Source organism: Cottoperca gobio, chromosome 17 (genome assembly GCF_900634415.1).
Source record: "Cottoperca gobio chromosome 17, fCotGob3.1, whole genome shotgun sequence".
NCBI lineage: Eukaryota > Metazoa > Chordata > Actinopteri > Perciformes > Bovichtidae > Cottoperca > Cottoperca gobio.
This window is the reverse complement of record NC_041371.1, coordinates 24,821,089-24,846,088: the sequence shown is the minus strand read 5'-3', so window position 1 is coordinate 24,846,088 and position 25,000 is coordinate 24,821,089. Positions and strand designations below refer to the sequence as shown.

The following is a 25,000-nucleotide window of genomic DNA, read 5'->3' as shown; positions in this document are numbered from 1 at the left end:
GACTTACACAAATGTTCCCCTGTTGCTAATAAGTAAAGGAAAAAATGGAATGGACATCACACAATACTGGCAGAGAGTAGCATTCCAAAACACCATCAAAGAAGATACAATGAAAGTGACTCAGGTGTACAGGAGACAGCAGCAGGCGTGTCTGTGTTACCGGGTTCCTCTTGTTCCAAGCCATGCTGCTGATGCTGCGTCCTCTGCTGAGCTCACAGCTGAATGCCCAGAGACGTTCCACAGCTGGGGGGCTCTCTGTGTCCTCCTCCGTCCCAGGCTTCACCACACTGTCTGGGTCTGACACAACCATTACAATAATACTCACCTTTTCATTTAAATGCTTCAATGTTATCCACAAACACTTTATCTGACCTCATGGTTGGGAGGCACTACATGTGTATGTGTATGGTACCGGTCCAGAAAGCATCCTCATTCAGCTGCACTATCACTACTGTATCAGTGCTTCTCAAGTGAACAAAATGAGCTGAGTTTACCTTCTATTACAGGCAGCTGTCTGTAAGCAGCCAGCTTGGGTTGGAAAGTGTTTCCAAGTATGCTACTCTCCATTACTAGAGAGCAGTGTTGGAATTTCTCTGACAGCATGATGAGCTGCAGGTCTGGCTCAGCATTTATACTGTTCCCAAACGCTTCCACTTCTTTCAATGAGCTAGCAGCACTGGCTGAAGAGAAATAAAAGAAAATAATACAAGAAAGTTATTGCAGAACTATCCTAATTCCATTTTTAAAACTATAAAATATATTACTTCAGTTGAGAATCATGAAAGGAAGAATATAGATGCTTTGTAATAATATAGTGTCTGAATGATAACAAAGAGTATCTGAGGTTATGTTTATGTATTTTATACACTGTTGACAAACACATTTCTCAGTAACATTACACTCAATAAAACCCAGAGTTGTTACCTGTACTGTCTGTGCTGCCCACTGACACGCTCCTCTCTGCACCTTTGCTGGTGTTCACAACAGCCTCTGGATAGTCAGCCCTCCCGAGCTCAGGGCTACACACCTCTTCATCCTTCTCAGGGCTGATTAAAATGTCATACAAGTCCCAGGTGGTAACAGTTGTGGCTGTGTGCATGGAAACATTTGAAAAGACACAATTAACTTTGCACTGAAGAGTTGGGTCCATCTAGATAGAAAACCTTCCACTATGGGTTTATGTGTGTAGGTGTCAGAATCAGAAATCCTTTATTAGTCCCACAACGGGGACATTTACCTTGTTACAGCACTGTGGCGTGGCGAGTACACAATAATTAAATAGAATTCAATAGAGTAAAAGTAATATAAGTACAAAGTGGTTGATAAGAAGTTGTAAAAGTGAATATTGCACAGGTACAAATTAGAGCTGCAAAAATGATAATTCATAAATAGTTCAGAAAATGTATTGCCAACAATTTCAATAATCGATTCATGGTTTAAGTAATTTTTTGAACAGAAATGTAGTGGCTCCAGCTTCCCAAATGGGAATATTTTCAGATTTTCAGACTTTTCTTTAATAGTTAGTTGAATGACTGTGGGGTTTGGATTGTTGGTCAGACAAAGTAAAACACTGTCGTCACATTGGACTCTGGAAAAATGTGACTTTGCTGCCATTTTATAGATCAAATACATGATCAATTTCTTGAGAAAATAATCAGGAGATTAATCAATGATGAAAAAACCCCACGAGTTTCAGTCCTAGTTCAAACACAGGATCCTGGGGACAAACAAAAGATTCAGCTCAGTCCTCTTTCACAGAGGTAAAAGATTTTCTGAGAACTTTTTCCTTTCCACAACTTCTACAACTACAAGTTTAAAAGGTGCCCTGTTTTAATTAATTAATTAATAACAAAAACAAAATATATATAATTTATTTCAAAACATAGAATCAAATCAAATCACTACACGTTACATTAATGTAAAGTCTCAACATCAGTCACATTGTGATACAAGTACAACTTTAGTTCTACTTTATACAATGATTTTTTGCACATTCTTTGGACAATATTTTGCACATTCCTGCACAATACTGTAGCCAACAGCTGTTTGATATAAAACAGATGTATTGGAGCAACTCAAGGTTAAGTGCCTTGCTCAGGGGCACAATGGTGGCATCCCTGGCATTGAACTCACAACCATCTGGTGTTGTAGCCGTACCACTACACCAGTACTACCCTCTTCTTGACCTTGCAGTACTAGATTTGTATTTTCTATTGCACCAAAACACAAAGGCACATTCCTTGTATGTGTAAACCTGCATTAGCATTGCAAGCTCAAAGGGAAGGAGACTAACCTGTGTCCACCAGGACCGGGCTGTCGCTCTGGACCTGTTTGTTTTTAGCTGTTCCATTCAATGTCTGCACTGATCGGTCCACATACTTATCATTGCCTGTTCTGATTCTGCAAACCTCAGCATACTGATTGTTTCTTTCTCTGTAAAAAAGGTGAAGATGACACCAGCTTCTTAAAACCTAAGAATAAAGATTTTTTTTCAATTACTGACCAAAAAATACAGATACTGCATTAGTATTAGTGCTATAGAATGGTGTGTGTCCCATGTGTATTGGGCTTGATACACATCGCTGATCGAGTCAAGTAGTTGAAACAATCAGGAAGTAGAGGACTTCACTTACAAGATAGCTTCTGCGTCATCAGCATCAACGGACACAACGGTGCTGGATATGTCCAGCAGTGAAATGCTGTCTGTCTCAGAGATGTAGACATCTGTCACCTCTTTCAACATGTCTTCTGTCACATGTTCTTTCACAGTGTCTCTTTTCCCCTGCACATCTGGCAGGGAGCAAAAGACATGAAACAAAAACTTCCCCAAATATATCAGATATGTCACAGCTATATGCTACAGACAACTGTGACATTCAATCATAATCATGTTGTAGTTCAAATTAATTTATTGCCATACCAACATTAAAAATGGAGTAAAGAAATCAAAGCAAATAAACAGTAGACAAATACCCAGCAATAACAACTTCCAGGATAAATAAAGTTATATCTTATCTTATAATGGTGTCTATATACAGGCTATTTTTTCTTTTTAAATGAAATAATTAAAAAAATATATTGTAATGAAATTATATTGTGATGAACCTAGGAAGTTGATGGGCATGTCCCGTTTGGAAAATGTATCCTCCATCTCCTCATTCATTGACTCAATGGTAGACTGGCTGGATTTTCTACTGCTTCCTAATATTGACCTGGAAAACAATGTCAAAGCATTTTTACAAGGCAAATACACGTGGCAACATTTGGCTTTAGGGCTACGCGAGGCACAAAAAGGGATGTCAAACACGAAAGATAAAATGATTCATTTTTCTTATCAATATTATATTGGACTATGAATAGGCCATTTCATTGATTCATTGTTGATTTATATTGATAAATGTGGTAAACAATCATGTCATATATTTAATATATTTAAACTTGCCAGTGATTTTTGTCAGTTTTCCTAAATTCAAGTATTGCTTTAACATATGGGATCCACACCCTCATGCCACCTCAGCTCAGCTGCAGCTGTTTGACCACCAGATCAGATGGTGTGAAAGAATGAGCCTGGTACCTGGAGAAAGGCATGGTGAAGCTCCCGGAGGCGGTCGTCTGATCTGATGCTGATCCCGCAGAGATTTCATCCAGAAACAACCTGCTGCCTTTGGCCTGCCCAGCTGCCGGATCTGCCTGGTGGAGCGGCTGAGGAGTGACGTCACCTCCCTCTTCATCAAACACCTGCAAACAGGAGAACAATATTAGCCTCCTATCTCCAATATTAGCCTAGTGCTATTATATTAGCCTAGTGATATTATATTAGCCTAGTGATATTATATTAGTCTAGTGATGTTATATTTGCCTAGTGATATTATATTAGCCTAGTGATATTATATTAGCCTAGTGATATTATATTAGCCTAGTGATATTACATTAGCCTAGTGATATTATATTAGCCTAGTGATATTATATTAGCCTAGTGATATTATATTAGTCTAGTGCTGTTATATTTGCCTAGTGATATTATATTAGCCTAGTGATATTATATTAGCCTAGTGATATTATATTAGCCTAGTGATATTACATTAGCCTAGTGATATTATATTAGCCTAGTGATATTATATTAGTCTAGTGATGTTATATTTGCCTAGTGATATTATATTAGCCTAGTGATATTATATTAGCCTAGTGATATTATATTAGCCTAGTGCTGTTATATTAGCCTAGTGATATTATATTAGCCTAGTGATATTACATTAGCCTAGTGATATTATATTAGCCTAGTGATATTACATTAGCCTAGTGATATTATATTAGCCTAGTGATATTACATTAGCCTAGTGATATTATATTAGCCTAGTGATATTATATTAGCCTAGTGATATTATATTAGCCTAGTGATATTATATTAGTCTAGTGCTGTTATATTTGCCTAGTGATATTATATTAGCCTAGTGATATTATATTAGCCTAGTGATATTATATTAGCCTAGTGATATTACATTAGCCTAGTGATATTACATTAGCCTAGTGCTGTTATACTAGCCTAGTGATATTATATTAGCCTAGTGATATTACATTAGCCTAGTGATATTACATTAGCCTAGTGATATTATATTAGCCTAGTGATATTATATTAGCCTAGTGATATTACATTAGCCTAGTGCTGTTATATTAGCCTAGTGATATTACATTAGCCTAGTGATATTATATTAGCCTAGTGATATTATATTAGCCTAGTGATATTACATTAGCCTAGTGATATTACATTAGCCTAGTGCTGTTATATTAGCCTAGTGATATTATATTAGCCTAGTGATATTACATTAGCCTAGTGATATTACATTAGCCTAGTGCTGTTATATTAGCCTAGTGATATTACATTAGCCTAGTGATATTATATTAGCCTAGTGATATTATATTAGCCTAGTGATATTATATTAGTCTAGTGATGTTATATTTGCCTAGTGATATTATATTAGCCTAGTGATATTATATTAGCCTAGTGCTGTTATATTAGCCTAGTGATGTTATATTAGCCTAGTGATATTATATTAGCCTAGTGATATTATATTAGCCTAGTGATATTACATTAGCCTAGTGATATTATATTAGCCTAGTGATATTATATTAGCCTAGTGATATTACATTAGCCTAGTGATATTACATTAGCCTAGTGCTGTTATATTAGCCTAGTGATATTATATTAGCCTAGTGATATTACATTAGCCTAGTGATATTACATTAGCCTAGTGATATTATATTAGCCTAGTGATATTACATTAGCCTAGTGCTGTTATATTAGCCTAGTGATATTATATTAGCCTAGTGATATTATATTAGCCTAGTGATATTACATTAGCCTAGTGATATTATATTTGCCTAGTGATATTATATTAGCCTAGTGATATTACATTAGCCTAGTGATATTATATTAGCCTAGTGATATTATATTAGCCTAGTGCTGTTATATTAGCCTAGTGATGTTATATTAGCCTAGTGATATTATATTAGCCTAGTGATATTACATTAGCCTAGTGATATTACATTAGCCTAGTGCTGTTATATTAGCCTAGTGATATTATATTAGCCTAGTGATATTATATTAGCCTAGTGATATTATATTAGCCTAGTGCTGTTATATTAGCCTAGTGATGTTATATTAGCCTAGTGATATTATATTAGCCTAGTGATATTACATTAGCCTAGTGATATTATATTAGCCTAGTGATATTATATTAGCCTAGTGATATTATATTAGCCTAGTGATATTATATTAGCCTAGTGATATTACATTAGCCTAGTGCTGTTATATTAGCCTAGTGATATTATATTAGCCTAGTGATATTATATTAGCCTAGTGATATTACATTAGCCTAGTGATATTATATTAGCCTAGTGATATTACATTAGCCTAGTGATATTACATTAGCCTAGTGCTGTTATATTAGCCTAGTGATATTATATTTGCCTAGTGATATTATATTAGCCTAGTGATATTACATTAACCTAGTGATATTATATTAGCCTAGTGATATTACATTAGCCTAGTGATATTACATTAGCCTAGTGCTGTTATATTAGCCTAGTGCTGTTATATTAGCCTAGTGATATTATATTAGCCTAGTGATATTATATTAGCCTAGTGATATTACATTAGCCTAGTGATATTATATTAGCCTAGTGATATTATATTAGCCTAGTGATATTACATTAGCCTAGTGCTGTTATATTAGCCTAGTGATATTATATTAGCCTAGTGATATTATATTAGCCTAGTGATATTACATTAGCCTAGTGATGTTATATTAGCCTAGTGATATTACATTAGCCTAGTGATATTACATTAGCCTAGTGCTGTTATATTAGCCTAGTGATATTATATTAGCCTAGTGATATTATATTAGCCTAGTGATATTACATTAGCCTAGTGATATTATATTTGCCTAGTGATATTATATTTGCCTAGTGATATTACATTAGCCTAGTGATATTACATTAGCCTAGTGATATTATATTAGCCTAGTGATATTACATTAGCCTAGTGATATTACATTAGCCTAGTGATATTACATTAGCCTAGTGCTGTTATATTAGCCTAGTGATGTTATATTAGCCTAGTGATATTACATTAGCCTAGTGATGTTATATTAGCCTAGTAATATTACATTAGCCTAGTGCTGTTATATTAGCCTAGTGATATTATATTAGCCTAGTGATATTATATTTGCCTAGTGATATTACATTAGCCTAGTGATATTATATTTGCCTAGTGATATTATATTTGCCTAGTGATATTATATTAGCCTAGTGATATTACATTAGCCTAGTGATATTATATTAGCCTAGTGATATTATATTAGCCTAGTGATATTATATTAGCCTAGTGATATTACATTAGCCTAGTGATATTATATTAGCCTAGTGATATTACATTAGCCTAGTGATATTATATTTGCCTAGTGATATTATATTTGCCTAGTGATATTATATTTGCCTAGTGATATTACATTAGCCTAGTGCTGTTATATTAGCCTAGTGATATTACATTAGCCTAGTGATATTATATTAGCCTAGTGATATTATATTAGTCTAGTGATGTTATATTTGCCTAGTGATATTATATTAGCCTAGTGATATTATATTAGCCTAGTGATATTATATTAGCCTAGTGCTGTTATATTAGCCTAGTGATATTATATTAGCCTAGTGATATTATATTAGCCTAGTGATATTACATTAGCCTAGTGATATTATATTAGCCTAGTGATATTACATTAGCCTAGTGATATTACATTAGCCTAGTGATATTACATTAGCCTAGTGATATTATATTTGCCTAGTGATATTATATTTGCCTAGTGATATTATATTAGCCTAGTGATATTATATTAGCCTAGTGATATTACATTAGCCTAGTGATATTATATTAGCCTAGTGATATTATATTAGCCTAGTGATATTACATTAGCCTAGTGATATTATATTTGCCTAGTGATATTATATTTGCCTAGTGATATTACATTAGCCTAGTGATATTATATTAGCCTAGTGATATTATATTAGCCTAGTGATATTATATTTGCCTAGTGATATTATATTAGCCTAGTGATATTACATTAGCCTAGTGATATTATATTAGCCTAGTGCTGTTATATTAGTCTAGTGATGTTATATTAGTCTAGTGCTATTATATTAGCCTAGTGATGTTATATTAGTCTAGTGCTATTATATTAGTCTAGTGCTGTTACAGACATAGAAGGGGAAACAGACGCTACGTGTAGCCTGTTGGTAGTAGTTACCCGAACAGCTTGTCTCGGAGTTTTCTCCAGAACTTTGCTGCCACCGCCCAGACTGAAACTTTTTCTGCTCGGGGAACCGAAGACGCTGTATGCGTCCCTTGTACTTTGGTTGACTCCATGTATGCCTGATACTGAAATATTTATTGTTCGAGAAGATCTAAGTGACAGTAAAATAACAAATTAGCACAGCATGGCTCCAGTTTGTTTGCTTATAATGCCCATATTGACAAAAAGAGTGAAACAACGTCAACTTACGGCCTCAGAACCAGAGTACGTCTCTTTTTTCTGTCGTCTTTTTCCCCAGAGGTAGGCATTATTGTACCGTTTTGTATGCCTAAGTTGCTATAGCAACGTGACACCCCGCGCGCCCCTGCTGGACGTCCCACACACTGTGAAACCACATACATGAGAGAGGGTATATGTATTTTAATTAACAAGTCTCATTTGTCATCATCTCCATCAACAATCTCTCAGTAACAATCGATAGTGTTTATGGCCCTAATAACACATAATGACCCGTCCTTTTTTCAAAATGGTGTTTTCTATGTCAAACATTTACATTTACTGAATCGGAGTTACGAGCCATCAGCAGACATAACAAACAGTGGAAGAAAGGAGCGTGCCTGGCAGTCCACAATAACAATTAAACTTTGGTTTTGGTCGATAGTCGATAGTCGACACCCAACTGCTGGAGAATAATCTTTCTTTCTTTTTTACCGCTTCACTACTCATATGTATGCAGCGGCTTCCTTCTCACCAGCAATTCAATTATATTCAGCTGACTAGCACAGTTGTATTTCTATCTCGGTAGCTATCCTACACAAGTATGTATAAGGAATATGTAAAGTGTTGTACTGGATTACTAGCCTCTTAATGTATAAGAATAATGAGCATTTGTGATTGATTTATGTGACATATACTGATGAAGTAGCACAATCCATGCAATAAAGAAGTTCCCTTCTTTTTGAGTTATAATGTAATCTTTTTATGCTAAATGAATGACCAAATAAAAGATATCTCAAAGACAAAAAGGTAATACATACAGTATTGTAATCCTACCTGTTGTTTGAGTTCATCCTGATTTCTGTATCAAGTGTTTCGGTTACATTTTAATGTGAGATTAACTGTTGTGCTAACAGTAGCTGCATGTCGGCAAAGAGAACTGTTCTGGAAAAGCGAAATCAGTATAGACTAACTCAGACCTGGGCATTGTACGGTCCGCGGGCCACATCCGGCCCTTTGCCCGGCCCTGTCCGGTCCGCGTGAGGACAATCATAAATTATAACATATATGAAAAAGTATATATATTTTTTAAACAGCACCCTTGTCATATACAAGCAACACCATTGTATTGCGTGCATGGTGTAAATAACTTTCTAACTGTGTTGCTATTATTTTGAAAAGGGTGCTGTTTTTCTTTATTTAAGTATGAGCGCCGCGCGCGTGAACAGCTACAAGTAATGCTGGCCGGCTAGCCCTCAAAATGTCCGCTCACGCCAAAATAAGAAAGATTGATGCAGAACGTTTTCAAGAAGACATGGACTGCTCAGTATTTATTTACAGAAGTGAAAGGTAAAGCCGTGTGCTTAGTTTGTGGTGCGCAGGTCGTTGTGTTCAAGGATTACAATTTGAGTCGCCGTTCAAGAACTTGTCTGATGAAGAGCGGGAAAAGGAGTCGGGTGCTTTGCTAGCTAAACTGCTAAACCAACAAGGACTTTTTACAACATTGCACATCCAGAGATGCAGCTGTCAACACAAGTTATGTCTGATCCCACAACATCGCTAGAAAAAGTAAACCGTTTTCTGACGGAGAGTTTATCAAGGAGTGTTTGGTGGATTCTGCAGCACTCATATGCCCGGAGAAAAAGGAGGCATTTGAGAAGCCATGCAGTCAATGAAAGGGACAACAACAGGGAGTGATTTGTTCACTCAGGTTCAGGTAAATGCATGTGTGGACAAGTTGGGACTGAAACAAGCTGGCAGGCGTGACAACGGATGGTTGTCCAAATCTGACGGGGAACAATGTCGGACTTTTGAAGAGAATACAGTATAAAGTGACAGAAATGAACTCTGAACAGAAATGGGTATTTTTGCATTGTATTATACATCAGGTAGTGTTGTGTAAGTCAGTTCTAAAAACCAATAACCATGTTGTTGATGTTGTAATTACAATAGTTAACTTCATCAGGGCAAGAGCATTACAATCACAGACAGTTTGTTGCACCTTTGGAGGAAAATGAGACTGAACATCGGGACATAGGCTGCCACGCCGCTGTCAGGTGCTCAGCCTGGGCAAAGAGTGTCTGAGAGAAGAGAGTCAAGACTTCTGTGTGAAGAAAGGAAAAGACGTTCCACAGCTTTCAGATGCAGACTGGATGGCGGACCTTTGTTTTGCTGTAGATGTGACTGCACTAATGAATGAACTAAATGTCAAACTGCAATGCAAGGGCCTTTTTGTGCATGAAATGTACAGCGCAGTGAAGGCTTTCATGAGAAAGTTGCAGCTTCTCTCAAGCCAAATGGAGGACAACATTCTCACCCACTTGCCAACACTGAAGGAAGCCACACCATCAGCTGCTCACCTCCACAGGTACTCATCCATGTTAGAAGCACTGCATGGTGAGTTTTGGAGGCGATTTCAAGACTTTAAAACAGTTGAGAATGAAATGCACATGATTTTTCCCCATTTCATGCAATGTGGGTGATGCACCCAGTGATGTTCAGCTTGAACTCATTGACCTGCAGTCTGACACACTTCTGTCAGAGCACTTTGGGTCAGTCTCACTGCCTGAGTTTTACTCTTCCCTGAAAGAGGAGAACTTTCCACACATGAGGAGACATGCTCAGAAGATTCTGGTCCTCTTTGGATATACCTACATATGTGAAGAGACATTCTCAGTGATGAAGTTCAACAAATCCAGATACAGATCCTCTATCACTGATGATCATCTCTCAGCTGTCCTTCGCATATCCACCTCAGACATTCAACCAGATTTCAGTGCACTTGTTCAAGCCCAAGACAGACTGGATCTTTCTCACAAGTAAAGTGAACTGAAAAACATCAGAAGCACTTATTGCTTTTTGTATAAAGTTGATTCATTGCTTATCTTTACATACTGTAAAACACCTTTTCAGTATTTGTTTGTGAAGAATACTGATGTAATGATTGATTTTTACTGTTTATTACTTCGCTAGGAGTATTTTATATTATATTATAGTATATATATTATATTATATTTGACCCACTCCACAATTTCATATATTTATTGGAAGAGAATATCCTTATTCTTTTGATTACCAGTCGCAGCTAATCAAAATATATAATGTACTGCTTTTTGACAATGGGAGAAAATTTATATTTAGCAAAATTAAGTTAAATTTCTTGTTGATTCGGCCCTCCAACACAGCTCGGGTTTCTCATGTGGCCCCTTGTAAAAATGAATTGCCCACCCCTGGACTAACTATAGTAGATATATTATAGTATAAGAAACCGGAATGGTTGACATAGATACATTCATTCACAACAGCCCCCTTGTGGGCATTTGGTAGTACTCCCTCTCACAAACTACTGCTCTAGAAGTGTGTATTGTTGATGGACTTCTTTTTATGTAAAGCTTCAATGTAAAAGTGAAAACACATGAAAGAGTGTTCTCTTTGTATAATATTAGTAATCCCTTATAAAGTATTAATTTATACAGATTAGTCACAATGTGATTATAAAATAAATATAAATAATGGTCTTTTTTAAAATAATAAGCTGTTATTTGACAAACTACATATATTAATCTCTTTTTACTGTAGGTGTGCTCATTATCACAAACATGCTGCTGTAGTGCAGAAAGTGTGGAGGTGCATTTACCTGCAAGAACCTTGCAATTGCTTGTATTCTAAAATACAAGAAACAAACAAAACAAAAAGTGATTGATACCTTATATTAGGTACAACACTTTAAATTGGTTTGGAATGAAACTAATTCAGGTTTTCCAGGTTTGGAAGCAATGGTTAGTCATGTCTCATTATCTGCTCGCTCAAACACACACCTTACGGATAGAAGAAGTCCTGGATTCTCAGTCTATCGTATTTGGACATTGATGGCAAGCAGGTCCATCAGCCTTTATAACTGCATCTCTGGATATGGCACCTCTGGAAGTTTGTGAGACAGGCCAGGATTTTAATGTAATTTAATTTTTAGGATATTAAACTCGATTCCAACTTCAGTGGATTAAGTTTTTAAGTGATGCCATCAATTAAGCAGCATTGTGTGTATTGTACATGTCTTGCAGTGAAGTCCGACAGAATGGCAGATTAGAACAACTATCCGGTGAGCCGGTAAGGTCATGCCACTGAACTCCTAGTGGGACTGAGAGTTCAGGAAAAACCTATTGCAATACCTCAAATATTTTGTGCATTAAGACATGTCATATCTTAAAGCACAGAAATCATATTATTTAACATGTTCCAGGACTTATTTCGTATTCTCTGTTGAAATGATTTGCTATAAATCTAAGCACTTCTCTCAACTTGCCTAATGTTTTGTTAGTCATTTTCTAGTTTCCATGGAATTCCTTTTCACAATCAATCCACAATGTATGTAAGGTTTTTCTTTTATCTGCTTAAAAAGCTTTCATTCAAGTTTTCTGTCCATATTCTAAACTACCTGCTCATGTATAATTGTACTCTTAAGTGCTGCTGCTGAAAGCATGTGACACTGCCTTTAGATCAGGTGACGTGCAGAACTAGGGCTAACCTGAAGAGGGCAGCCACAAGCTACATAAGGGGGGTGCTTCAACACCAACTCTAACACCCGATTAATGTAACAAGGAATCCAGGCTATCACAGACTACAAACCTACCAAAGTCTTTTGTCCTGCGAGCTTAACAATTGTTATGCCCACTTTAAAAAGGACAACCAGGAGGCTGTGCTCCCTGCAGACCACCAGCCCCTCTTGTGCTGCACTGAGCAGTATTAATGCACGTAAGGCTCCTGTCCTTGATGGCATCCTTGGGCATGTACTTACAGCCTGTGCTGAGGACGTGACGGTGGTTGGCCTCATCCTTGTGATGAGTCGGCCTACAGAGTGAGGTCCAATACCTGGCCATGTGCTGCGCCAACAACAACCTGGCACTTTACACCAAGAAGACCACAGAGCTCATTGTGGACTTCAGAAAGACCAAAGGCAGCACAGACATCCCCATCCATATCAATGGTCTCCTCAAATCCTGCTGAATTTCGATCGCTGCACTATCAAGAGCATTCTTACCAACTGCATCACAGTATGGTATGACAACTGCTCTGGTTTGGACTGGAAAGAGCAGCGTAGGTGTGTCTACTTGTTCTGAGCTGCTAGTTTTACAAACTACCAGATGTCACCCTGCTTGCTGCGTTTGAAGCTTCGGCACAAACACAAAGAAAGTCCCAAGCTTCATGAGACCATTACTAGTTATTGACTTATGTTTTAGTTCTCCTTGTTCATACTTTGTAAGATTTGAAAATTTCTGACATTGGTGGTGCACTGCATACTGCTATAAACCTTGTGAGGAGTTTCCCTGGACTTCTTGAGGATCGTCTAGATCACGGGTCGGCAACCTTTACTATCAAAAGAGCCATTTTGCCCCTTCTTCCACCAAATAAGATTTGTCTAGAGCCACAAAACATATTTGATAACACAGCTTATAAATTGTACATATAGTTATACTATATTTGTTGCATTTATGAAACTACAGAATGACAATAAAGGAAACTGTTGAGATCGTATTGCTTTTTTTAAGTTATATTTTTGGGCTTTTCATGCCTTTATGATAGTGAAGTGCAGATTGTGAAAGGGGGAGAGAGAGAGAAGGGGAATGACATACAGCAAATGGCCACAGGTCAGACTCTAACCAGTGGTCGCTGTGGCAAGGACTCAGCCTTTGTATATGGGACGCCTGTGCTACCGGTTGAGCTACCAGGATGCCCAGTATTGCTATTTTTACTTGTTTCAACAAAGGATAACACCAAACTTTTGAAGAGAAGGAAAAAATGTTTAGGCCTACTTTTAAATAAATTAAACATAGAACTATGCAGGCCTATTTGAGTCCTCCCCATATTTGTTGAATCAAATAAAAATAATATAATATAAAAATACACAAAACAATAAAAAATACAATATAAAAATGAAATGAATAAAAGTAGCCCACTTTGAAAGAAAAAACGTATAGCTGTAGCCTAATAGTTTAAAAAGAGTAAACATAAAATAATAGGCCAGTTTGTATTTAATTATGTGCGGTTCAGTATGTTTTCATCCACATTTATGTGTTCATTTATTTGGCAAATCACAAAGCCTCATAAATCTGTCCACGCAGAATTAAACTCTATTTTCCTCCGAGACTTTTGTTTTTTTTGTTTTTATCCATGGTTAGTATAGTTAGGCGGAGGTCTGAAACTCAAGATCTACTGCGCCCATAGACGCAGTAAAATGTGACGCGTTTTGTAGTGGACGAAGTAATTCAGTGTCCCGATATCACCTCGAATTCCAAGATAAGAGGTGTTCATGAAGAATATGTCAATCTAAATGAATCTACTCCACCTGGTCATATTAATACTCACATTCCTCGAGGCACTGGCCGAGGAGGTGGAGTTGCGGCCATATTTGACTCAAACCTCTTGATCAATCCTAAACCTAAACTAAACTATAACTCTTTTGAAAGCCTTGTTCTTACGCTCTCAAACCCAACATGGAAAACAATAAAGCCAATTTTATTTGTTACTGTGTACCGCCCTCCTGGTCTGTATTCTGAATTTCTATCTGATTTCTCTGAATTTTTATCAAGTTTAGTCCTTAAAACAGATAAAGTAATTATTGTAGGTGACTTTAATATTCATGTGGATGTTGATAGTGACAGCCTTAATAATGCATTTATCTCAATATTAGATTCAATTGGGTTCAGTCAGAATGTACATGAACCAACTCACTGTCTAAACCACACTCTGGACCTTGTTCTGGGATATGGTGTTGAAATTGAATGTTTATCAGTGTGTTCACATAATCCTCTTTTATCAGACCATTTTTTAATAACTTTTGAGGTCCTGTTACTGGACTACAAGCCAGTAGGCAAAATATCCTATACTCGATGTCTATCTGAAAGTGCTGTGACTAAATTTAAGGAAGTGATTCCATCAGCACTTAATTCAATACCAGGACTCAATATCAATATAATGGAGGACTCCAATGCTAACTTTAGTCCCTCCCAAATTAATCATCTTGTTGATAGTGCTGCAGCCTCACTGCGAATAACACTCGACTCTGTCGCTCCTCTAAAGAAGAAGATCATAAAACAGAAAAAGAAAGCTCCATGGCTTAATTTACAAATCCACAAACTAAAACAAAAGTCGAGAAATCTTGAAAGTAAATGACATTCCAATAAATTGGAAGAATCTCGTTTAGTCTGGTTAGATCATCTTAAAACGTATAAGAAGGCTCTCCGTAATGCCAGAGCAGGTTATTACTCTTCCTTAATAGAAGAAAATAAGAACAACCCCAGGTTTCTTTTCAGCACTGTAGCCAGGCTGACAGAGAGCCACAGCTCTACAGCGCCTTCTATTCCTATATCTCTCAGAAGCGACGACTTCATGAGCTTCTTTAACGATAAAATTATAATTATTAGAGACAAAATTAATCTCCTCCTGCCCTCAATTGGTAATGACTTAACTTCAACTTCCGGAATTTCAAAAACATCTGTAACTCCTGAAATATATCTAGACTGTTTTACTCCAATCAACCTTAACCAACTAACTTCAACAATCTCATCGTCTAAGCCATCAACCTGTCTTTTAGACCCGATTCCAACTAAACTGTTTAAAGAAGTTTTACCTTTAATTAACACCTCGTTATTAAATATGATCAACCTGTCTCTATTATCTGGCTACGTACCACAATCCTTTAAAGTAGCTGTAATAAAACCACCTCTTAAAAAGCCTAGTCTTGATCCAGAGGTTTTAGCCAACTATAGGACGATATCTAACCTTCCCTTTCTCGCTAAGATCCTTGAGAAAGCAGTCGCAAAACAGTTGTGTGATTTTCTACGTAATAATATAATATAATATATATAATATAATATAATAATAGTTTATTTGAGGTTTTTCAATCTGGATTTAGAGTTCATCATAGCACAGAGAAGGCACTGGTGAAAGTTACCAATGACCTTCTATTGGCATCAGACAAAGGACTTGTCTCTGTTCTTGTCTTGTTAGACCTCAGTGCTGCTTTCGACACTGTTGGTCATGACATTCTACTACAGCAGGGGTCGGGAACCTATGGCTCGCGAGCCATATATGGCTCTTTCGATAACGCAATATGGCTCGCAGACAATTTTGAGCTGACATTTTTTAACTTAACAAGTAATAAATAATTATACTGTGCCATTTTAAAGTAAAACATTTAGCAGCGGATTTGTTTTTAGTTCTCCCCTCTCCTTTCCTCCGCTGTGTGTGTGTGTGTGTGTGTGTGTGTGTGTGTGTAGGGGGCGGAGCCCCGCCCGTCGCGAGACTGCGCAAAGCAAGCAGTAGACCGGGGGGGGGTCAAAAAGTGCATAAAGTGCAAAAAGACATGGAACATATTTAAGTCAACTGCAAACGGATTGCTGAGCAGTTCAATTTAAATATCTGAGCAGCAAAGTCGGCAAATGCTCTCAGTTGATCAGCAGAATGCTGTCGGGAACACAGCGGTGGAGATGTTTGTCAGTGTTTGGAAACACGTAGTGACCAAAGTTTCCTTCTGCATCAGAGTCTCCCACAGGCAGTTTGGCATCATACATGTCCGTGATCACACGGCCCTGAAGCTGCAGGTTTAACAGTGAGATGCTTCGTTATGTCGCACAAACAGTCCAGCTCACATCGTCCCAGAGATCTGTGGTGTGTTTCCCTTTGCTTTCCAAAAACTTTCATTTCATTCACACATTTAGATTCTTCCTCAAATGTCTTTTCCCGTGGTTGTGCCATGCATTGATTTAATTACCAAAACCGGCGGGCCAGTTATGACGGACATATGATATTTTCTCGCGGGCCGGATATAATTGCCTTGAGTTTGACACCCGTGCAGTAAACACTGACGTGTTATTCTTAAAAAATGCACGCATAAAGTTGCATTCAAATTTATATGGCTCTCAAGGAAATACATTAAAAAAATATTTGGCTTTTATGGCTCTCCCAGCCAAAAAGGTTCCCGACCCCTGTACTACAGTGACTGGAACATTGTGTTGGCATAAAAGGAACCGCACTAAGCTGGTTCAAGTCCTATTTATCTGAGCGATCTCAATTTTTATGTGTTAACGATAAATCCTCCATGACAGCCAAAGTCAGTCTTGGAGTTCCGCAGGGTTCTGTACTTGGACCGATTCTATTCACCTTATTTCACGCTTTCTTTGGGCAATATTATAAGGAATCACTCTATAAACTTTCATTGTTATGCGGATGATACCCAATTATATCTATCAATTAAACCAGACGAAACCAATCAATTGGCTAAACTTCAAGCATGCCTTAAGGACATAAAAACTTGGATGTCTAGCAACTTTTTGATGTTAAACACAGACAAAACTGAAGTTATTATACTTGACCCTAAACGCCTCCGAAACGTATTTTCTAATGACATAGAAGCTCTGGATGGCATTTATTTGGCCTCTTTGGACATTTGTATTAGCTGCTCTGCACTGGCTCCCAGTAAAATACAGAATAGAATTCAAAATCCTTCTCCTGATTTACAAAGCAATTAATGGTCAGGCTCCAGCATATCTTAAAGATCTCATAGTACCTTATAAACCAACTAGAGCATTGCCTTGGATCAGCCCCTAGTTATGCTGCTATAGGCTTAGACTACCGGGGACACCTCCCTGCTCTCCTCCTTCTCTTCTCTCTTCCCCTCCCTTTCCCCTCCTCTCCTTCTCTATCTGTATGCATTTATGTAAATGTATGTTACTAACACAGCATCCGGGGCATCATCCCCGGAGTTTCTGTGTCTCTCATGTGGCAGGTTGCCACTGATAAAGTTTACGTCAGGATCAGGAACCCTATATATCTATATCTATATCTATCTATATCTATATCTATATATATATATATATATATATATATCTATATATATATATATATATATCTATATCTATATATATCTATCTATATCTATATGTATGTCACTGATAAAGTTTACGTCAAGATCAGGAATCGTGGCTGCGCCTGCTGCCCTGGTCCTGCTGGACACCGGGAAGCCTTTTTGACATTATCCTGGATTCATCCAAACTTTCTCTTTTTCAACAAAACATCATTTCTGTCAAATGTTGTATTTGTACTATATTGTTTATCCTGTACACACGTCTATCCGTCCTGGGAGAGTGATCCCTCCTCAGTTCTCAGGTTTCTTCCATTTTTCCCCCTTTAATTATGGGGTTTCTTTTAGGAAGTTTTTCCTTGTGCGATGTGAGGGTCTAAGGACAGAGGGTGTCGTAACCTGTACAGTCTGTAAAGCGCACTGAGACAAATGTAGAATTTGTGATATTGGGCTATATAAATACATTTTATTTTATTTTATTTGATACGTATATCTATATCTATCTATATCTATATCTATATCTATATAGATAGATAGATAAATTGATAGATAGATAGATAGATTTTTATATTTTTATTTTTATATATATAAATAGAAATATATATATAGAAATATATATATATATTTATTCTTTTTATATATATAAAAATATATATAAAAAAATATATATATAAAAATATATATATATATATTTCTATATATTATTTCTATTATATATATATATATTTTTTTTATATATATATTTTTATATATATATTGAATAAGGGAACCGCCAACCCTAAGGCACTGTTCCAGACTTCCACGCAATGTTGACGAGGCGTGTCAAGACAGCCCATTTCTGGACGGATCTCATCAACTCTGCGGCTTTGCCACTGTGGAGTTGTTTGACATCAGTGAAATCCATCAGGGAAATTGACGATGGTCCCCCATCAGCTTCCAGCTCTGCCTCTACCATAGAGGGCGTGTTAGTTGGATTCAGGAGTTCCTCAAAGTGCTCCTTCCACTGCCTGATAACCTTCTCAGTCAAGGTCAGCAGGGTCCCACCCTTGCTGTATACAGCTTGGATGGTTCCCCGCTTCCCCCTCCTGAGGTGCTGGACGGTTTTCCAGAAGCACCTTGGTGCCGACCGAAAGTCCTTCTCCAAACTTCTCCCACACCTGCTGCTTTGCCTCTGCCAGGGCAGAGGCTGCCACCCTTCGAGTCCATCAGTACCCTGCAACTGTTTCCGGAGTCCTCCCGGATAACATAACCCGGAAGGACTCCTTCTTCAGTCGGACAGTTTCCCTGACCACCGGGCTCCACCACGGTGTTCGAAGGTTATGAACAATTTCTTGACAAAATGAATGTGCTTTTTGACAATCCCCACCCCCCTTTTGGAAATACGATTATTAGCTTTCTTGATGAGAGTTAGATGTTGTTACAAGTACCTGGGTGTTCATCTGAACAATAAACTGGGCTGGTCAGATAACTCTGCTGCTCTGTTTAAGAAGGGACAGAGCAGGCTCTATCTGCTGAGGAGACTGAGGTCTTTTGGAGTGCAGGCTCCTTAATTAAGACTTTCTTTGACTCGGGTAGCCAGCTATTTTTTATGGAGTGGTCTGCTGGGGCAGCAGCAGCTCAGCTGCTGACATGAAGAGACTGAACAGACTGGTTAAGAAGGCAAGTGCGATACAATTAACTGCTGTATGTATGTATGTATTTATTTAAAGAAGTGTTATGTTCATAAGAAAGTTACAAGCGCTGGCCATCAACAGTATGATCATATAAGGAAACACAATGGAACTAACACAAGAAGGTAGTTTTTCAGCCCATATATAGACGTGTTGTAAGAAACTCAACTGATTTGTTATTGTCTAACAATCTACCGTATTCATGAGAAAAAATTGAGCAAAGGGTTGTGAAAACATGCTAGAGGTACGCCCCTCCCTAAGAGGGCGACTGAAGAATCCATTGGATGACATCTGCACTAAGAGGCGTGGACACGCCTATGTGCCAATAGGACCTGGCCCCAGCCAACCAATGGGAGGGGAACACCCCAGCGAGTAAGTGTATGTGTATGTATGTAAGAATGTTTAACTTGTAAACGGTGCGCTTCTGTCATGCGGGGACAGATGAATGACGGCCAAGCTGTCATCTCTATTGGACAACATGTCCCACCCCCTCCAGGACACTTTGTCCGCACTGTACAGCTCCTTCAGTGACAGGCTGCTTCACCCACGTTGTCTCATGGAGAGATACCGTAGGTCCTTTCTTCCTGCAGCGGTCAGACTGTACCATCACCACGGCCCCTGGTAGACCACCACACCAAGAACACACTATTCCACCACTGTTGTTGAATTATCACTGCCATGTGCAATATTCCCTTCTACAACTTTTTACCAACCACTTTATACTTATTATTTTCGCCACTTTACTGTTCTTTTGCTGTAACAAGGTAAATTTCCCCGTTGTGGGACTAATAAAGGATTTCTGATTCTGATTCTGGTTGAGATTGATACCACTGTCATATCTGTCTGTTTAAAATACTGCAAGGGTGCAACCAGCAGTCAGTTAGCTTAGCTTAGCGCAAAGACTGCAAATAGGGAAAATGGCTACATTGCCCTGTCCAAAGGTACCAAACCCACCTACTAGCACTTCCAAAACAGTTCCAGGAATCTCAGCTGGTTGCCTGGTAACTAGTTAATAGTTGTTAAAAAGTAGTCAGCTATACCAGTGTGAGCAAATCTTCAACCACAGAGACAGAGTGCTTTTTTATATTTAATTTGTAGTATTCCACCTGTCTATAGCCTAATTTAAAGCAATATATTTCGGAGATGTTCAGAATTTGTGTCCACATTACCTCTTGAAATGTTTTAGGCATTAATGATCTGCATTGCCAACTTTTGGTTGTTTCAACTCAAGCAGAGTTTTTCATGTCACGTTTAAAGAATTTTCTGAAGTGTTTTCACTGTTTCAGGCATGATCAAATATGACTTCATTATTGGGCCATCAGGTCATAATTATGCAGCTAATAAAGTTATATTTAGTTAAATATATGCTTGTACTGTACAAAACAAAACATTTTAATTTAAATTAACTGTTTTTCAAAAAAAGGACATGATTAAAGATTATGTTTTTGTGATTTTTATTTCTTATTACAAGATGGATGGTGGATTTGCAGTGATAATAATCAGCATGTGACCGTTCATACCGTTTTACAACTTTTTATGAGACTGGCATCAAATCTTACAGTTTTAAATTAGACAGCCTAATCTATTATCTTCCGGTCAGACCTGTCGCCTGCATTCTAACACTACAGTGGTGGCTAAAGAGCTGCGTTTTCACACTAGATTGCTTTCCGATGGTATCAGCTGTCTTCGCTCCATCCTTAACAGGCCTTCAGGAAACATGTGGAGGAGACTTTGACCCAGCTGAGAGGATCTTCCTGCCATCAGCAGGTTTCTCTCTACAGGACGCTGGCAGTTGATGGAGAAAGCCCTTCAAGTGACACAGAGAAACACAGACGGGCCAGATCCCATCTCAGCACTCTCCATCCTCCCATATCCCCCGAGCTCCTCTCCTTCCTTGACTTTCCTCTTCTCTTCCCTCTGTTTGTCCACTCACTTCATCTTCATTTGGCTCCGTTCCCTGGTTCTCACTCCCTCCATCTCCACTCTCACTCTGCATTTCTTTCAAGAAAGGGATAAAGCTTTATGAAGGTGTCAAGGGTTTTTACATTCAGTGTTGTTGATTACTAGCAATAATGTAATTTAAAAAAAACGTTCCACCTATTCCCGCTTCAGTACCTTATTGACGACATCCATCTCATATTATTCATTTATGAAGCTCAACTGTTGAAGCTTACAAACTACTTCACTTCTCATCTCCTATTAATATAAAATAATACTATGTTGCTAACATCATATCTCTACAATTTGAAAATGTCTTTGTTTAATATATACAATTAATTAATTAATCAAAGAAAAGTGTTCTTTCAGGTTGGTTTGGTCTATGTAAAGGTTACTTCAGTACTTCCATTGTTTGTTGGACCTTATTAGATAAAACAACCTGTGGTCAAGGCAGCATGTAGATGGCCTGCCATTTCTTTTTTACTGTGAGCCCCCTGAGGCTTAATGAGCAGCTCCTGACTATGCACACACGCACACACACACACACACACACACACACACACACACACACACACACACACACACACACACACACATCCCTGTCACTGTATGTATAAAAGCCACATGTGTTGTTTACCTGAAGGATCCAAGAACAAGAGCCAGCAATCTCAGAAAGATAGAAATTGAGTGATATGAAGAGATGCAGGCAGACAGAAGGAGATAACATTGTTTGAGGTTCAGTTCACAGACAGAGCTAACAACCAGTAGAGGTCCCTGGGCAAGAGGGCATCATCCTGCTTGGGCATGTCAAAAGAAAACACATTGATTCTATTGTCCACTGTCTTTAATCCGTACACACACACACACACACACACACACACACACACACACACACACACACACACACACACACACACACACACACACACACACACACACACACACACACACACACACACACACAGGATTTCTTCTTTTGCAGGTGCAGAAAGGCTCAAGTGAGAGCAATTAGTTGCCAAACCCTTGAAAACAATCACAAACAACCCAGATGTTGCTCTCCTGTGCAAACCAATTGATCTGTTTTTAAAACTGAATATAATGTCATAAAGTCTGATTACAATTAGTTTGAGACTATTTAACATACAATTGTATTTCATATGAGCCAGCAAACATCCCATTTACTAATCTTAAAACATTGTAAGGATGAGGCTCTCTTTTTCTATGAACTTTTTCTATGAAATTTTTAAGACCAAAACCAGTGTCACATCAACACCCACTGCTTCCTATGTAAGCTCTAACGCCTGCATGACGCTGGTGTCATCCCGGTTTATGCTGCCTCAGCTTGTAGGGATGCATTTCTGTCCAATTTCCCTCATATCATATATATATATATATATATATATATATAATTAAACCTAAATTCAATGGTATAGGGCTACACTGACCAACTCTGTATTTATACAATCATCTCGGAATTGTCAAGTGATGTAAACATGTGTAAGTCATAAACATGCTAATCCTTCCCATCTCGACCATCTTCCAATAAAACATGAACGCAACATGTGTGCAGCTTCCTGAACTCTTGTCTCCATCGTGCCTGTGCAGAGACCAACACCTCTACTCACAGCCTGAGAGGCAACCCGCACTATAGCCCGAGACTCTGGACAGAAGAACTGGGCTACAGTGCTGTTTGTCAAGAAATAGAAATGTTTCTTAGCTGCTGAATGCTCCACCATGTTCCCGAGCCAGTATCTAAATGTGTCTGTCTGCTCTTGCTTGAGGGAATTGGAACTGAGGATGAACTGATCAGAGTTTGGTAGACAAAGTTCAAAGGTCAGGCTCACTTTGACCTCACAAAACACAACTCAAGAAATCATACACTAATTATTTCTAACAAATGTTTAATAAGATAAAATGATGAAGTGATGTAAACTAGAACTTGACGGGTTGGCGGAGGCATACAACCGCGAGGCAGTACTTCTAGGTTTTTATACAATTTGCTAAAACCATGCTGCATGGCTCGTATGGATGTATTTATTATCATTAATAATGGCTACATTCCATTTAGGTGCTCCAGTGCAGGCATATTGGCGCAATAAATGGAGCAGAGAATGACATCACAAACTGGCCAATTTGAAACTGCATGAACCCAGAAATTCATAGTTTGCTCTTTAAATATATACTTGTCCAACCTGATAAAATGCCCTTCTCTTCTTCTCTGGCCTTTAATCAGAGAGCAAGCAGAGCAGACATGACATGTTGGGCTCATGCTGAGACTGACAGTAAATATTGATTGAGAGAGCGGCGAGTGAAAAAGCCCTGGCCAGATGTTTTGATCTGTTGAGCTCATCATCTAGTCTAATGATAAAGCTCTGAATAGAAATGCTTCCTGACATTGAGCAGTGAGAGCTAACAGCACAAACATCAGAACAATACTCTGATCCATTGGATGTTCTTCAGATGGAAAATGTCAGATCTTCAACAAAGACATTGAGTTTTCTTGTAACAACAATGGCCTCCATTTAGACCAAAATGATCCTACAAGAACTAGGCTAAACAGATGAGAAAATGAGCTAAACCAAGACAAAATAAAAATCATATTTAGTGAGCTCAAAACACCAGGTTAACAAAGATCAAAACAATTGAAATATTGCTTTTCATGTTGGTCATTTGAAAAAGTAGAGTTAGCCTGTTTTTAACATGTAACACTAATTATTCGATTCAATTCAGACGCGTTTGTATCTGTTGCTGACAGATAGTCAACACTAGAGGGAAGCACAGCTCTGAAACAATGAGGAATATGGACCACACTACTGCACTGTACTTCCCAGCCGATGTATGTTACCTCCAAATCTGAGGCCATGGCTCTCAGCAGGAAACCGGTGGATTGCCTACTCCAGGTAGGAAATGAGCCATTACCCCAAGTGAAGGAGTTCAAGTACCTCGGGGTCTTGTTCGTGAGTGAGGGGACAATGGAGCGAGAGATTGGCCGGAGAATCGGAGCAGCGGGGGCGGTATTACAGTCACTTTACCGCACCGTTGTGACGAAAAGAGAGCTGAGCCAGAAGGCAAAGCTCTCAATATACTGGTCGATCTTCGTTCCTACCCTCACCTATGGTCATGAAGGCTGGGTCATGACCGAAAGAACGAGATCACGGGTACAAGCGGCCGAAATGGGTTTTCTCAGACGGGTGGCTGGCGTCTCCCTTAGAGATAGGGTGAGAAGCTCAGCCATCCGTGAGAGACTCGGAGTAGAGCCGCTGCTCCTTTACGTTGAAAGGAGCCAGTTGAGGTGGTTCGGGCATCTAGTAAGGATGCCACCTGGACGCCTCCCTAGGGAGGTGTTCCAGGCACATCCAGCTGGGAGGAGACCCCGGGGAAGACCCAGGACTCGGTGGAGAGATTATATCTCCTCACTGGCCTGGGAACGCCTCAGGATCCCCCAGTCGGAGCTGGAGGATGTGGCCTGGAGAAGGGAAGATTGGGGTTCCTTACTGGAGCTGCTGTCCCCG

The 25,000-nt window shown here is 38.4% G+C and overlaps 1 protein-coding gene across 2 annotated transcripts in view; it reads right to left on the bottom strand.

Annotated features, from left to right (window-relative positions):
• Positions 1-25,000, bottom strand: part of LOC115022745 (WD repeat-containing protein 78-like) — a 49,638-nt gene that overhangs the window by 12,934 nt on the left and 11,704 nt on the right. The window contains exons 3-11 of one of the 2 annotated variants that reach the window (XM_029453826.1): positions 8,055-8,188; positions 7,800-7,956; positions 3,575-3,738; positions 3,106-3,212; positions 2,634-2,790; positions 2,294-2,433; positions 925-1,089; positions 495-680; positions 161-297 (exon numbers count right to left, since the gene is read on the bottom strand). In XM_029453826.1, coding sequence (XP_029309686.1) covers positions 161-297; positions 495-680; positions 925-1,089; positions 2,294-2,433; positions 2,634-2,790; positions 3,106-3,212; positions 3,575-3,738; positions 7,800-7,956; positions 8,055-8,113 — 1,272 coding nt within the window. In that variant the 5' untranslated portion in view covers positions 8,114-8,188. Of the gene's footprint in view, positions 1-160; positions 298-494; positions 681-924; positions 1,090-2,293; positions 2,434-2,633; positions 2,791-3,105; positions 3,213-3,574; positions 3,739-7,799; positions 7,957-8,054; positions 8,189-25,000 lie in introns of those variants that run through there. The other variant, XM_029453827.1, reaches the window with a different exon arrangement.